The sequence below is a fragment of the Alternaria metachromatica genome (assembly GCF_023757995.1).
Source record: "Alternaria metachromatica strain BMP 0045 chromosome Unknown scaffold_23, whole genome shotgun sequence".
NCBI lineage: Eukaryota > Fungi > Ascomycota > Dothideomycetes > Pleosporales > Pleosporaceae > Alternaria > Alternaria metachromatica.
Window position 1 is genome coordinate 206,238 of NW_026055514.1, and position 16,389 is coordinate 222,626.

The following is a 16,389-nucleotide window of genomic DNA, read 5'->3' on the forward strand; positions in this document are numbered from 1 at the left end:
AACGGACAGCAGTATCTCGAGAACGTAGAGACGAGATGATCAGTGTCTGGCGCCTCAGTTGTTGACCTCGGGACGCGTGATGCACTATGATGACGCGCCGTCCACGTGGGGTGGCCGGGCAGCTTGCTGCAGGGCAAGCGCGCTAGAGCCGAAACGGCAACGCGCATCGCGCCTTCCCCACACGTGTGAATCGCCATCACTGCGCTTTCACTTGCGTCTATCACATCTGCGGTCTTGGAGATGGCATCAGTTCCAGATCCTTAGACAATTTTGTACAAATCTGACGCGATTTTATTCACCAGTCGCGCGGCTACTAGTACGAGAAGGCATGGAATGGAAGACAATCGAGGAAGAGAAAGACTGAGAATGCATCGTAGATGGTATTGAAGAGGAGCATCGCTCAACTTGTGGAACAAGGCACAGTTGCAGCTTCCTCCCATTTCACATGGGTGAAGTTTGCGCCTCGATAACCGAGAGCTCCTTCCTGTACTGAGGCGAGATGGAAACGACCTTCACCTCCCTCTTCGCCAGCTCACACATAGTATCTCTTTCACCACCTCTTCACCTTGTCTGCTCCCTTTCTTCTTCCTATCTAGCCGGCAGTTGTCACGTACCTAGACGCGTCTCAACTCCCCTTCCAAGATCTCATTATCGACAAACATTCCACGTTACCCAGCACCGTCGTCACCATGTTCAAATTACCCCTCCAAACCGCTCGTGGTGTCTCCAGATCTGCACCAGTCTGTTTCAAGCGCCAGCTACGACCAAGCTCCAGCTCAGCGTCCGACCGCGCCGGGTGCGTTGACCGAGCCGTCAACGAGCTCCAGGCTGCGCAGGGCATCACGACTACCGGTCGCATTGTCAACAAGATATGCACGCGCCTCGCCAACGATAGAGCAACGACGCGTACAGAGCAGCTGATCTGGCTTGCGAAACATGCTCTCGACACATCGGCAGCACCTAAACGCGATACTGATAGCATCAAGGCGTCGGTATACCAGAAACCCCCAGAGAAGCAAGAAGATGAGCAAAAGTCAACCGCATCTGAGGCGGACGGCAAACGTTCTTGGGAGGGTGTTTCCGCATGGCCGCATATGTGGTAAGTATGTGTATCGTCATGACCCGATAAAGAGGCTGACTTATGTGTGCGAACAGGTAGATTTCCGGTTCAAGCACCTCTTTTCGATTTTGAACGCTCCTCTGTCAGCGGGTAGTCTTCAGCGCTGTAGGTGTCGAGCGCGGCGCATGGAAGCTCATGATTACATATCATCGTCAGCTGCTCCGGGCCTTCTGAATTGCTATGTGGACCGAGTACCCCAAGTGGGTTGCTACAACAACACGAGAATACGCATGTATACGCTTCGATACGCTTGAGGCTGCACTAGTAGGACTGTTATGTACTCGACAAGTGGGCGAGGCAGACTTCAGGTGGCTTTGGGTCATCGGTATTAGCTAGTGTTACGATATATTCCTTCATATCTCAACTAGGCCTCCAAACTACTACTGGTGTGTATTCGGTGAATTCGGTTCCTAACAATTCAAGCCAGCTGAATTAGCGGAAGGTCGGTGGACGCCTGACACTCTCAAGCAGCGCCCAGATTAGCATTTCAAGTGTCGATCGTTTCAGACGCCATTTGTGGCATGCAAATTGGACCCCAGGAGTAGGTAACAAGGCGTCGGGGCTGAGCGATGACGAAGCCCCGCTTGTGGCTTTGATCTATTCATGGCCAATCACACGCCAAGAAGGCCGAAGAGGTCCGCATCATAGCGCATATGCTCTCCCGCGCGTGGAATACAGGCTTGCAGCTCCTACGTCTCATTCTTAGTGTAGTGGCTCCCCCTGGCGCTCTCTCTTGCAGCTTCGTCATTACCTACAATGCCCTCTTTCTGAGGCTTCTTTTGCAACCACCATGGCGAGTTCAAGTAACCCCGCGCAGGGCAATGACGCGCCCCGCGACAATGCCCCGCCAACACAGCCATATACACAAACACAAACCACGTTGGTCTTACCTGGTGGTTGACGACAGTTCTATACTGATTTCATGCGTAGCGCGCCCTCTAGTTCACATCACACCCCTAGCGCCAACGATGGTCCCGCCTACGAAGCACCGACCCTTGGGGACCTACCACCCGCATACACCGAGTTGCCAGGCCAGGTCGAGAACGAAGAGCTGGGCACCAACGCAGTAGTCGCCGACGATGGACGTGTTAATATCCGAATTGATCAGAAGAGCCGCGCGCTATCACAACTCATCCTTCCACAAATACAGCGTCAGCTCACAAACGCGCAAGAAGATCCTGAGCCGCCTCCACCATACGTCCCAGAGTTCCTCGGTGGTGCGCCCGGCCAGCAACCTCCACCTCCGCTAAACGTCGTCATACAAGTAGTGGGCTCTCGTGGTGATGTCCAGCCATTCGTTGCACTGGGCAAGGTGCTCAAGGATACGTACGGCCATAGAGTGCGGTTAGCGACACACCCGACATTCAAGGACTTCGTTATCGAGAACGGACTGGAGTTCTTCAGTATCGGAGGTGATCCAGCTGAACTCATGGCTTTCATGGTGAAGAACCCGGGGCTGATGCCTGGCTTCGATACATTGCGCAGTGGTGACATTGGCAAGAGGAGGAAGGGCATCGCAGAGATTCTGAGCGGGACATGGAGATCTTGCATAGAGACGGGCAATGGTCTCGGCGTTGACCCGCTTCAGCAGACGGTCGAAGAGTGGATGGGTATCGAGGACCAGCTACCAGAGCAGCTGCGCAAACCATTCGTCGCCGATGCCATCATCGCAAATCCTCCCGCTTTCGGACATATACATTGTGCCGAGAAGTTGGGCATACCTCTACACATGATGTTCACGTATGTCTGCTCTCCTTCAGATACGTGCATGTACTAATTCGAATAGTATGCCGTGGTCGCCTACACAGCAGTTCCCACATCCACTCGCCAACATTCAGTCTAGCAATGCAGACCCCACCATAACAAACTACTTGTCATATATCATGGTCGATGTACTGACGTGGCAGGGTCTGGGCGACGTCATCAACAGGTTCCGCAAGGATAGCCTTCGACTGGATCCCATCAGCGCTGTCTGGGCGCCAGCCATGCTCGCGCGTCTGAAAGTGCCTTTCACATATTGCTGGTGAGCATACTTGGAATACTCCACACCATTTGACTCACGTCTCACAGGTCTCCTGCACTGATTCCTAAACCCAGGGATTGGAACCACCACATCTCCGTCGCGGGTTTCTACTTCCTGAACCTCGCCTCGAACTACACACCAGCCCCGGATCTTGCAGCCTTTCTTGATGGAGGTGAGCCACCAGTATACATCGGCTTTGGTTCCATTGTGGTGGACGATCCAAATGCCATGACTAAGATGATCTTCGACGCCGTGAAAATCACCGGAAAACGTGCGTTGGTGTCCAAAGGCTGGGGTGGACTAGGAGCCGATGACCTTGGAAAACCAGATGGCGTCTTCATGCTTGGTAATTGTCCCCATGACTGGCTGTTCAAACGCGTGTCTGCTGTCGTGCATCATGGTGGTGCAGGAACTACGGCAGCTGGTATCGCAACTGGAAAGCCGACCGTTGTTGTGCCATTCTTCGGAGATCAAGCCTTCTGGGGAGCCATGGTCTCAAGAGCCGGCGCTGGGCCTGATCCCATCCCATACAAGGAACTCACCGCAGAGAAGCTTGCCGGAGCTATCAACGAAGCTCTCAAACCGGAAACACTCGATCGGGCGCAGGAGCTCTGCGACAAGATCAAACAGGAAAACGGCACACAGAAGGGAGCTCAGTCATTCCATCAGATGCTTAATTACGACGAACTGCGATGTGCTCTTATGCCAGACAAGCCGGCTGTCTGGAGACTGAAGCGTACTGACGTGAAGTTGAGTGCTAAGGCGGCTACTGTACTGGCCCAACAAGGCGAAGTGAACTTCTCTGACATGAAACTGTAAGCAATCGCATACTCAAACTACGGCATGTGCTAACGAATGCAGATACCGCCCTCGCGAGTATGTTCCAGATGAAGGCCCTTGGGATCCAGTTTCTGGCGCAGCTGGTGCTATTATGGGAACAGCAACCTCAGTGATGATGGGTGTTGCTGATATGCCGATTCAGACTCTCAAACTGCTCAACATACACCCTGACGCGAGATCTAAGAAGGGCAAAGAAAAGGCAACCGGTACTGAAACTTCGTCTACCGGAGAAGGAAGTAGTAGTGGACGCCCGACAACATCGAGGACGGCGACTGATGCTACCGATCGCTCAGGTAGAAGTGGGGCCGCAACACCAACAGCAGCCGATGCTGCTGCTGATCTAGCCCGGATACAGGCGGACAACCCAGCAGTCAAGAGCCCCGGCTCTCCTGGTACGCCTTCACACAGGTCATCATTCATGTCTCAAGCATTTGCTGAATCTACCCAAGGCTCGCGATCGCGGTCTCGCAGTCGCTCCAGATCGGTGGCTGGATCGGCAGCGCCATCCAACACTGGGCCAAAGCCAAGCATGGCCGAGAACTGCGAATCTGCAGTAGACACTGGCAAGGGTCTAGCTAGGATTGTCGGCGCTGGCTTCAAGTCACCCATGGACTTCTCACTCAATGTAGCTAAGGGGTTTCACAACGTGCCGAAGCTCTACGGAGCAGAAGTGCGACAGGTCGATAAGGTTACCGACTTCCAGAGTGGCATGCGAACCGCTGCTAAGGTATGTTGACTATAACGCCACGAATGATGTTTACTGATGTCAACACAGCAATTCGGTTTCGGTCTTTATGACGGCATCACTGGTATTGTGACGGATCCTTACAAAGGCGCAAAGAAAGAAGGTGGTATCGGCTTCGTCAAGGGAGTTGGACGCGGCATCATGAGCGTACCATTCCGCGTCATGGGTGGTGCTTGGTCGGTTCCTGGCTATGCCATGAAAGGACTCTACCAAGAAATGGTCAAGAGCAAGGGAAAGAGCGTGCAAAACTACATCATCGCCGCACGTATCGCGCAGGGCTACGATGAAGCATCCGAAGTAACGCAAGAAGAACGCGACGAGATTGTGAAGAAATGGAGTCACATGAAGTGGGGTATCAAGAAGAAGCGCAACGTTGGAGCCGAGCAAATGGACTCACTCCATTCACTTGTCCAGCAGAAAAAGGATAGGAAGGATAAGCGCTCTGCTATACTTGACTCGCATGTCGGTGCAGTAGCCCAGCCGTCAGCCCACACGAATTCCGTTCCCCAGGGCAGCGCAGCAGGCCAATACCCTGATCCCCCACGCAGACGCGGTGTCGAGCCCGAAATCCGATCAACGATTCCCAGCTGGCGCCAACAAGAAGCCGAACGAACACGCGCATTAAGACGGCAAGAAACCCCCACATCAGGCTCCCCATCAACCGCATCGTCAATCGCCCCATCCCAACAATCCCAAGCCGACCTCGAAGCCCAACTCCGCGCCGAAGAAGAAGAAGACCAACGCGAACTCGAACGCGCCATCGCCGCCTCCGTCGCCGAATCCTCGCGCGGCGACCCCGAAGAAGATCGCCTCATCGCCTCCGCAATCCGCGCTTCCATCGCCGAACTCGAAAACGCACCCCCTTCCAGCAGCGGCGCGCCGACCCAACAAGACGAGGAAGCAGCGCTCCACCGCGCCATGACAGCCAGCATGTCTGAAGCCGGCAAAACCGACATGACGGAAGAGGAGAAGAAGGCGCTTGAAGAAACGCTCAGAAAGAGTTTGTCTGAAACGAGTAAGCGGACGAGACGAGACAGCGATCACCGTGAATGGGGTTCTGATAACGATACCGAGGACGATGAGGATTATAAAAGGATTATCGCTGAAAGTAAACAGCTTGCGATGATTCATGCTGAGCATCCGGATGAATATGCGACGTCGACGCGAGGCGCGCAGCAGGAAAGCGGTGTTATGGATGCGATGAGTCAGGCTATTGGTGGTGGTGCTGATTCTGGTCCGACGTTTGCTTCTCCTGTTTCTCCACCTCCTTACGCCCATCCTTCTGCGAATGAACCGCGTGGTCGTGATATTGATGTGGATGCAAGGGCTGCGCCTCCTCCACTGCCTCATCGCATCACGATGCAGGACAACGATAACGACAACGACGATGAAGATGCAGAACTAAAGAAAGTGTTGGCGGAAAGCGAGAAAGCGGAGAGTGAACGGATTAGCAATTTGGAGAAGCAGAGGACGGAGGAGGATATTGTGATGGAGTATGTGAGGAAACAGAGTTTGCTTGAGGAGGAACATAGGCAGAGGGTTAGGAACGGGGAGGAGAGTGCTGGAAGGTAAGAATGCTAGAAAGGGGGAGGGGGTGGTATATTTGCTGAATGACGATATGTGATACCCTAGTGAGAGCAACGATACACGATTTATGTCTTTTGAATATAGGTTGCAACGCGAAATCTGATTGGATGTTCTAGATCTACATGATAAACAATTAATCTCCTATATACATCCACCTCACCAACCCTAAAAGACATACTCAAAAGATAAACAAGCGGGTATACCCCCCAACGCCCAGTCTTCCATCACACCTGCGAACAGAACAAAAAAACAGATAAAAAAAGGAACATCTACTCTCCGCACCGCATGCTCACCCCGGCGCCGCCCCCGTCAAAACCCTAACCCCCCACCCCCACCACCCCTCCCTCTCTCCCAACACGCCTTCCAACTCGCCCACCCTCCCCTCCACAAACTCAACCTGCCTCTCAAACTCCCCAACCACATCCTCGATATCCTCGACCTTGCCGCGTAACGCACTAATCTCATACTCAAGCTTATCGCCCACATTACCCAGTTCCCTTAGACTAGCCGTAAGCTGGCCCCGGTTATTCGTCACAGTCGCGTGCGTGTCTTCGCGGAGGGAGTGGTACGTGTCGAGGCGGGGGTAGTAGATACTTTCTAAAGTCTGGATATCTGTGTCTGCGGAGGTGGAGAGGGCGGTTATGGAGGAGAGGGCGGTGGAGACCCAGAGGGCGTCTTTGGTGGAGAGGGTGTGGAGGTGGGTGTGGAGGCGCTTTAGTTGCGTGGAGTGGAGGTTTTGGGTTGTGGCGCGGGTGGTTAGGGCGGCGGTTGTGGTTGTGGTTGTGGTGGTTTTAGTGAGGTTGGCGTCGGTGTCGGCGTCGGCGTCATCTGTAACTGCTTCTTCGTCGATGATGGGGTCCGAAGCGTTGATTGTGGGCCAGCGGAGGACGCTTTCTTCGGCTGTGCTGAAGGAGAGGTGGCGGGGCCACCAGTTTTCGTTGCGCGGGGATTGGGAAGGGAGGAATTGGGTGCCGGATTGGGTGCGGCGGAGGAGGGGTGGGACTTGGGCGGTTTGGTCGACGGGGAGGTTTTGGTCGAGGTCTACGCCGTGGTAGATGGATCCGGCGACGGAGCTGGATATGGTGGGTGGTTGATCGGGCTGATCTGAGACGTCGCTTTCGATGATGGAACTGCGTAGGTTGGACGCGTGGCGGCCACCAACTAGCTTGTTGTCGTTTAATGACACCACTGAGTCGCCTGGAGTTTCGGTAAGCTGTTTGGTGTAGGCCGGTTCCTCGCCCATTGTACTCTGAGGCGACATGAGAGAATAGGGGTCGTCCGACTGGCTTTCGTAGTAGTCCATCGACGTTCTTGAGTCTGCATACTGTGGTGTCCCGCTCTTGGTTCGATGCAACACGTGTCGTCCATGTTCTTCTCGCGACACTTTGCTTGCATGAGTGCGCAGACCCACGGCGTTCTTGATATGATGGAAGCCGCTACCGGACTCTAGCTTGGCTTTGATGGTGGCCCGCTTTGAATACGGGTCTTTGCTGTCTTTCTCCTGGCCATCTGGCGAAAAGGTTTCTGCCTTCTTCATCTCCGAGGACCCTGTATCGCGCTTTGCAATGCCTTGTTGATCCAGCGTTGACTCTCGGCGAACCAGCTTCGGCGCAGGGTCATGTTTGTCTGGGGAGGCTGAGCGTGCTTCTCCGCCAGGAAGCCGATCGAACATGCTGTCTCCGGATACGGTCTTCCTGGGCTTTCCGTGCCACAACCACTTGGCGTGTTCACCTCTCACAAGCTCCACAAACTGGTCAATGTCGACAGTCTCGACTTCAGCGATACCGTCCTTCTGTCCAGCCCCAACAATGCCCATGACCATCTCACCGCCCTTGCCTCCTAACTCGGCCACGGTGGATTTGAAAGCCCGGGGAACGGCCCAGCCTTCTTTACTCGCTGCCTTTGCTGAGGCTCTTCGTAGCTTATCGAGCGTGTGTCGATCGAGGCGTCGAGTTCTGGGAAGATGTTGCGACTTCTGGAAGTGTCCAATACCACGCTTAGTGGCCTCAATGTCGAAGACATCCTTGGCAACTGCAGCGCTACAAGCACTCAGTCGGTTTCGAGCACCCATCAGCATACCCAGTAGAGCAGCGACTGTGGTAGGACCGAGAATGCCATCGTGAGGTTCCACTGTGTAGTACTCAGATCCAAAGTCTATCCACCAGTCGTTGATAGCTTTCTCCGTGACATCGCACAGCAGCCCGTCTGCATACTCTGGTTCTAGCTTCCCAAACAAGACAAGTGCCACTTGACAAAGCTTCACAAGCTCAATGACGGAAGCGTTGAACGGGATCTTTTCGCTGGTACGGTATAGTTGCTGGAACTTGGCTTGCGTGGCACTGCTTGGCGGCGTGAGCTTTATGCCCAGCCGACCTGAACATCCCAGTCTCTTCAGGTTCTCGTTGACGAAGAAGGCCTCGCGATACTTCTTCAGATCGCCCCCGGGGATGGGAATGACAGTCAGGGACGAGGGAAAGCCACTGAGGTTAGTAACCATCAAGGCGCCATAGGGGGTGTCCTTCCTCCGCGCATGGTACTCAGTCAGCGACCTGAAGTACAGGCGCATCTGCGGCGACCATTCCTCCTCATTCTTGGGTACGCTTATGATTGTGGCCAGCACAGTGTCCTCGGGATTGCCGGTGTAGGTTGTGATGAGGAAGGTAGGATGGGTGCGCGAACAGGCCCATTGCTCGACGAGGTATATCTCGTAGCCCTCGATCTTCTGGCGACGGGCGAGGACGTGGCATGAGGTGGTCGGGTCTTCTTCGATGTATCGCGCGGCTACCACGTCGGTCAAGACGAAGCGCTGGTGTCCGGCAGGCGACGTGGGAGACTTGATCCTGGCTTCTTCGGGTATCATTTCGGTGGTAGGAGCTTTGGAGAGCGGCTGTGGGCGGGACTGGGCTGTAGTCTTGCGCTGGGTTGACGTCGTCTGCAGGGGCGGCATCTGGTCCCGCAGCTCCTTCTCCGTGTGCGTCCGCGGCGGCGACATGGGCAGCGGGTGCGCCATGTTAGGCTAGAGGCGGTGAGGTCTGTTTCGGATACACTGCAGGGCGCTGCAAAGGCAAGCTCTTCATCGTAGAGAGGTAGGCGCAGAGTCTCGCCGATGCCCGAGCGCGAGCCACCGGTTCGAGGGCGACAGTGTGACGGGGAGCGAGTGGAATGGCACTTTATGCATGGTTCCAGCAGTCTCGAGCTCGGCGCTGCATCTGGATGGCGAGAGGGCGTCGGTATAGGGGAGGTTGTGCATGCGGTGGAGCTGATGCATCATGCGCGCGGACGTCGTCGGCCTGGTCCCCCACACGTCATGCCCGCGGCTGCAGCGACCATGCGGCGATCGCGAGCTCGACGCCAACTCCAAGCCGCCAACACGACGGCCATGGACAGCGGAAGAGAGCTCTGCTGGCCAGACAACAGCTATTCACTGCCAGCTGACCCTCTCCCCAAACCATCATAGCCACTGCCCCAGGGCATCCCATCCATCGCTATCAACACCATGGACGACCTCCGCGAGCAAGTGGAGCTGCTGGAGAGCAGCGCCAACCTGTCCACCAGCATCGACGATGTGCAAAAGGCCATAGACATGCTGACGGCAGCTCGCGCTAAGATCGCAGCTGGTGCGGACTCTGTCAACAATCTCGCCCTGGACACTGCTAACTTGCGCGACCAGATGCGAAGACGGCGCCCGTGACCCTCGCCAAACTCCAGGACCCGTTCAAGAAGTCTCTGGACGCGGTAAACAAAGACCTCAAGCCAATCTACGCTGGCCTGAACAAGTATGGCAAGACGCTGGACAAGGTGCGCTTCCCTACACATGCATCAACACCACCAACCTAACAGTCATCTCCAGAAATTCAAAGACAAGCCCCTCCCCTCCGCCGACAACGATGCCCTCTCTTCGCACCCCTCGCTCATCAACCGTGCCATCGCCATGCACCTCCTCCGCGAAGGCCAATTCGAAGTAGCATCCACCTTCATCGAAGAAGCGCGCCGACAGCCACCCCACCCCGAACCCACGCCCAACACGCCGAATCCATACATACGCGAAGCTTGGGAGAAAGACCTAGCAGAAGGAACCTTCGACTCGGAGCAACTGCAACAGCAATTCGCCGACATGTACCACATCCTGCACCAACTGCGGCACGAGCAGAACCTCGCGCCCGCCATTCAATGGGCGCGCGAACGCAGCGCCCTCCTGGAAGAACGCGGCAGCAACCTAGAATTCGAGCTGTGCCGGCTCCAATTCGTCTGCCTCTTCGACAGTGCATCCCCCGCCCCCAACAACGACGACTCCTTCATGTCCGACTCATCCGACGAAGCACCCCCCACCGGCCCCCTCTCCGCCTGGGCCTACGCGCGCCGCGAATTCCCGCCCTTCCAAAAGCGCTACGCCCGCGAGATCCAACAGCTCCTCGGCGCCATGGCCTTCTACCAAAACATACCCACGTCCCCTTACCACCGCCTCTTCTACAACACCACGGCCTGGGACGAAGTCGCCCAGTCTTTCAACCGCGAGTTCTGCAGCCTCCTCGGCCTCTCCGCAGACTCCCCCTTGTTCATCGCCGCCACCGCCGGCGCAATCGCCTTGCCCTACCTGCTCAAAATGCAGTCCATCATGAAGGAGAAGCGGACCGAGTGGACGACGCAGGATGAATTGCCCGTCGAGATTCCACTGCCGAGTCAGTACCATTTCCACAGCATTTTTGTTTGTCCTGTGTCGAAGGAGCAGAGCACGGATAAGAATCCGCCTATGATGATGCCGTGTGGCCATGTTATTGCGCAGGTGAGTTTGGATACGCTGAGTAGGGGTGGGCATAAGTTCAAGTGTCCGTACTGTCCGAGTGAGAGTCTTCCGAAGGATGCGATTCAGGTTATTCTATAGGACGTGGCCTGGATTGAGAGCGTTCACGGGTATAAACTTGGGTTGCAGGATTTGGAACCGTATGGGATGGGCGATGATGTTTGGAAAAGTATCCATTCCGACAAACGACGGGGATGACTTGGTGGCGGAGGAGTGGTATGTGGTGTTTTAGCGTTTTGGGCGTCACAGTATCGTGCATATCTTTTGTCCGCTGCTTCATAGCATCACGTATTGCTAGCATGGACAAATCTTTTAGTATCCATCAATCACCACTACAATGAAACAAATAAATTCAACCACCTCACTCACTTGAACTCATTGCTGAAAACACTGTATTACGCTATATCTTGCTGACTCCCCTTCCTTCCGCTCGCGACGGAGAAGAACATTCCATATACGCCATGAAACACATGGGTGAAATCAAACGCCAGATACCCCATATCGTACGCCGATGTACATTTCCCCGAGAAGAGAAGGTAAAGCCTTGATCATTCGAGATCGGGTATCAAAAAATGCGAAAACACGTGTTTGCGCGTCTAAATATGCGAGTAGGGAACAGATGTTGTTAAAAAAAGAACATGTGTGGTGAAAAGGCGATAGATCGAACATGGAAAGAGCGAAAGGAAACCATAGCGCGAACGCTGTGTGAACAGGGAGGAGGCCCGCAGCTTTCTCGCGCGCACTAGCCACCACCCATACCAAACAGGAACTTGAGCTCCGATACGCTGAGCTTGGTAAGGCTCTTCGACGCATTCTCATCCAGCGCCGCATCAATCTGCTCACGCTTCCTATCCTGGATAGCAATGATACGATCTTCCACGGTCTCCGGTACAATGATGCGGTGCACATATACTTCACGCTCCTGGGGCATACGATGGGCGCGGTCGATGGCCTGTTCTTCGATGAAGGGGTTCCAGAAAGGGTCGAGGATAATGACCTGAGATGCTTTCCAGAGGTTGAGACCCGCGTTACCGGCTTTGAGAGAGACGAGCATAATGTTTTCGTTTGGGTCGTCCATGAAGGCGTTTACGGCGTCGGCGCGCTCGTCCATCTTCATGCTGCCGTCGTAGCGCTGGTAGGCCAGTCTTTCTCGGTGTAGAGGTACTTCGACGAGATCGAGCAAGGAGGTGAACTGGGAGAAAACGAGCGTCTTCTCAGTCGGGTCATTCTCCTTGATCTCTTTGAGCAGTTCAACAGTCCTGCTGATCTTCGCAGACGGAATGAAGGTCTTGTCCAGGCGACGCAGGTAGCGCTTCTTGGCGCTCTTGTTGCGGAGAGACTCTTTCTTGAGCTGAGCAAGAGTAAGCTTGGGTTTGGCGCGTTCCTTGCCCTTGCCCTTGTTGCCCTTGCCAGACTTCTTTGCCTTTGCCTTTGACTTTGACTTCTTCTTAGACTTGGACACAGATGCGGAGCCTAGGTCGTCGTCGTCATCTTCCGCCTCATCGGCAACGTATTCGTCTTCCTCATCATCGTCAACGACGAAGCCAGCAAGGTTGCCCTTCCTGTCGACATCCACTGCATCCTCCTCGTCTTCGGAGATGTCAGAATCAGAGTCATCTTCTTCAGCATCGCCTTCCTCTTGTTCTGACAAGTCAGCTGACCCAAGCCGCTCTGGGCAGTGGACCTTGCAGAAGTGCTTGTAATCTGTGATCAGTTTGGCGCTGATATCACCACGGCAGTGTGGGCACAAGGCCGGTGCAGCTTCATCATTGCCATCTTGAGCGGTTCGCATGGCCGGATCCATGATCTTCTGGACACATTCACCGCACACCGTATGTCCACACGGGATGAGGATCGTCGGATTCGGATCGAGATCAAGGCAAATCGGGCAATCGAAAGACTCATTAGCCTTCAGTCGCGCGACGACCTCATCACTCAGTTCCCTGGCGCGGCTCAAGAGATCGTGTTCATCGATAGCCTCGGTTGCTGGTTGACTGAGGTCTTTGATAAGATGCGGATGACAGCATGCTTGGCGGAGGCGAAGCAGGAGAACCAAGACGTTGGCGTAGTTGCTTGTGACAGTACCCTTATCAAGGAACTTATTCATCTGAAGCTGCGACTTGGTTTCTAGAGCCTTGTAGAGCTCATGTTCTTCGTCTTCGAACTCCACACTATCGATGGCAGAGTGCTTGGGAGGGATCTTGGAAACAGGCTGCCCATCAACGACAGCGTCTTTCCGACGCCGGAGCATGATACCCTTAATTACGATGTGAAGACGGTTCTGTGCACCGGTCCGCGCGCGTGGCTGAGTGCTCTTGTAACCCTAGATTTCGTTAGTAAAAGATCGTACCCAATAGTCAGAGTCATCTGTACTTGCCTTTGCAATGTCCATGCTATACTTGGTCCATGTAGTATACGGCGACATCTTCAAGAACCGGAGAAGAGGGAAAAGCTCGTCAACGCTGTTCATCATGGGCGTACCAGTCATGCACAAGCGGTGTTTAGCCATGAGGTCAGCGCACGCCTTGGACGCCTTGGAGTTCCGGTTCTTGATATTGTGGGCCTCGTCGATGATGATACGATACCACATGCACTCTTGTCCTAGCAGTGCGAGCCTATCCTTGGCCTTGCGGCGCATGCTAGGATTGCGGAGTTCTGCGTCGTTGGCCATCGCCTCTTTGGAAGACTCCTTTTGCTTGTATTCTGAAGTCAGTGAACCAAAGGTGGTGAGGACGACGTCACACTGGCGAAGACGAGCGAAATCAACGTTCTTACCACTGCCATGATAGAGGTGAACCTTGAGCTTGTGGCGAGGATGGATATGACGCTCGATCTCCTTCTCCCATTGCCGCATAAGGGCGACAGGCGCGATGATGAGCGTTGTCTTGCATGCCGGATCTGTGGGCGGATTCGCGCAAATGAGAGCGAGAGCCTGGATGGTCTTGCCCAGACCCATATCGTCTGCAAGAATACTGCCCTTGGTCGCGCCGCGCTCCTTGTTGAGCAGCCACGTGAGACCTATACGCTGATATTCTTTCAAAGTACAAGTCATGGTCTTGGGAGTAGGCGCTCGCTTTTCTTTGTCCTCTTCGTCAACACCAGCACTGATGCTCTGCAAGAGCTTCTCAATGTCTTCCGCCTCATTGACATTGAGCGGGAAGCGGCCATACTCCTCTCCGTCACTGCTCCACCCTCGCATGTGTTCGGGATAATCTGCCTCAGCACGAGGCTGATAAGGGAAAGTCTGCGGCACAGCGAAATGACTACCTGGTGCACTGGGTGCGATCAGAAACTCAGCAAGCTCTTCCGGAGCCATGAACTCTTGGTTGAACGCATCAGCTGGTAGTATGGTGCCATTGTCACTTCCTCCCTGATAGTTGTTGAGCTCCGGGAATGGGTCCATATAGTGTGGGGCGGGATCTGGTTGCGCATGTACATGGATAGGAAGCTCGAAATTGCCAGGCGAAGGTGGATTCGATTCAGTCAGGTCGACAAAGTCCATAGGGTCAGAGTGACGAACCCGAGCGGCCTCGCGACTAGGAAGCGATTGTGACCATGGACCAACGGGCGAGGTTGGAGTTACCGGACTAGGCTGCCCGCTGACACGCTTGGCTTCGGGGTAGTCGGTTATCCCAAGGCTGCGCTTGCGGCTATGTTGTGGTTCAGGCAGAGGCGGCGAGGGCGGTACTTGCATACCATACGACGACCCGTTGGTGTATGACGGGCCGCTATGGTAGCTTGTGTGGTTGTTTCCGTTGGCATGTGTCCAGTCACCATTCTCGTTTGGAAAGGCCTGGCCATATGCAGTCATGGCGTTGTTGGGCTGGAAGCCATTTTCTATGATGGCAGTGACCTGGGCATCGCTCTCGCTTTGGTGTTGCTCAACCGACCGCTGCTGGTATAGCGTCTGGAGCATGTTCTCGTATACCGGCCGATCAGCGGGATCAATGGCTGGAAGGACCTCTTCGAGCATCTGAATATTGTCCTGAAGGCTCATCCCGTCGGACGCCATCTTGGGCTAGGCGGTACCGTGGTTGGGTATGCGAAGGAAGCGGGTTGGCGGTTGTACCAGGGGACGTGGTGGTGGGGTGGGAAGCGCCAGCAGTGCGGCGCAGGGCGAGTTAAGTAGGAGAGGCGCTGTCGGTGCTGCGGCGAGGACGCGGTGAATATGAAAGTGAATGGGGAGACGGTTCTGGTGAAATCAGGCAGCCGTGCTTGCCTCAGCTGGGAGGGAAGGCGCCGTCGAGGCAGTTGCGATGTGCGGGCGCGACGCGTCTGGTTGCGCGGACCTTGTAGGCGTACGACGAAGCAGGAAGCGACGAAGAAGGTTGTGAAATGCAAACAACGAGGTTGCGACAAAGAAGCGAACACGAGTTGAAGAAGAAGCAGACTAGGAAAGCGAACAAGGCGCTCCCGTCTACCGTATTGGGGCCATGATAGCCTTGTCGCAGTGGGGTGTGGGTTGAGCGACGACTTGACGACAGGGAAAGATGATGCGAAAGGCACTGCGCGCAGTCCGACATGTCGCGTCCCCCTCCGCCGTTACCGAGAAAGGGCAGCCTTTGCTAAGCCGAAGCGTGATGTCATCCGATACCAATCAAATCAATGAAAGCACGTCTCCAGGCGAAAATGCTGCAAACCAACGCTACACAGGGCGTGTGAAAAAAAGCCCAGTCCTACCCAGCTGCTGAGTTGGCCACGAGGCTGAAAGCTGAAGGACTTTGTTTTCTGCCCTGTTCTGATGCTCCGGTCAGCAAACACGCCTGTAGTGAGCTTGGCGTGCATCCATGTACAACGACGTCAAGCGAGGCGCGCGAGAGACGCGAAATTAGATAGTGAACTAGCTGCATGTAGTGGCTTTGACGTCTATCGTAAATAGATACCATGGGCGAGCATATCCGTCGCAATTAGCAATTGCCCATTCCGGGCCCCCAAACTCGTGTGGGTGACATGCCCTCGAGTCTACCGGCCTCGCACCCCGCGCCTGGCAAAAAGCAAGTATGCGAATTATCTAGTTCGCTGCAGTAGGTGGGATTTAGACATATCACTGAGGCATATACCCCGTACAACTCGAACTTACTGGTCACCCCATAGTTACGAAGTCACAAAGGCACAGAAGCAGGCAGCAAGTCCCGAGAATACAAGACGCTGTATGGCTAAACCTCGCTTGGCCCGGTGCCGCCCTCACCGATGAGCAAAACTAGCAGTTTTCCGAACAGAGTGACATATCCATGAGATAGTAGCAAGAGCGACTCTCAGCCCCACTACAACCC

General features: G+C 54.8%; 4 protein-coding genes across 4 annotated transcripts; 2 read left to right on the forward strand and 2 right to left on the reverse strand.

Annotated features, from left to right (window-relative positions):
* Positions 1–689: 689 nt before the first annotated feature.
* J4E83_008276 (uncharacterized protein) lies at positions 690–6,300 on the forward strand (the record flags this gene model as incomplete). Its single annotated transcript, XM_049335173.1, has 6 exons — positions 690–1,099; positions 2,063–2,860; positions 2,907–3,143; positions 3,191–3,958; positions 4,005–4,710; positions 4,759–6,300. 6 exons carry the CDS (start codon positions 690–692, stop codon positions 6,298–6,300), a joined length of 4,461 nt encoding a protein of 1,486 aa, XP_049185712.1.
* Positions 6,301–6,604: 304 nt separating this feature from the next.
* On the reverse strand, positions 6,605–9,325 carry J4E83_008277 (uncharacterized protein; the record flags this gene model as incomplete). The annotated part of the gene is made up of 1 exon (XM_049335174.1): positions 6,605–9,325. One exon carries the CDS (start codon positions 9,323–9,325, stop codon positions 6,605–6,607), a length of 2,721 nt encoding a protein of 906 aa, XP_049185713.1.
* A 486-nt stretch (positions 9,326–9,811) lies between these two features.
* J4E83_008278 (uncharacterized protein) lies at positions 9,812–11,197 on the forward strand (the record flags this gene model as incomplete). The annotated part of the gene is made up of 3 exons (XM_049335175.1): positions 9,812–9,932; positions 9,986–10,113; positions 10,166–11,197. The coding sequence occupies 3 exons, from the start codon at positions 9,812–9,814 to the stop codon at positions 11,195–11,197; spliced, it is 1,281 nt and encodes a 426-aa protein (XP_049185714.1).
* Positions 11,198–11,858: 661 nt separating this feature from the next.
* Positions 11,859–15,128, reverse strand: J4E83_008279 (uncharacterized protein; the record flags this gene model as incomplete). The annotated part of the gene is made up of 2 exons (XM_049335176.1): positions 11,859–13,439; positions 13,467–15,128. 2 exons carry the CDS (start codon positions 15,126–15,128, stop codon positions 11,859–11,861), a joined length of 3,243 nt encoding a protein of 1,080 aa, XP_049185715.1.
* Between the last annotated feature and the right edge of the window lie 1,261 nt (positions 15,129–16,389).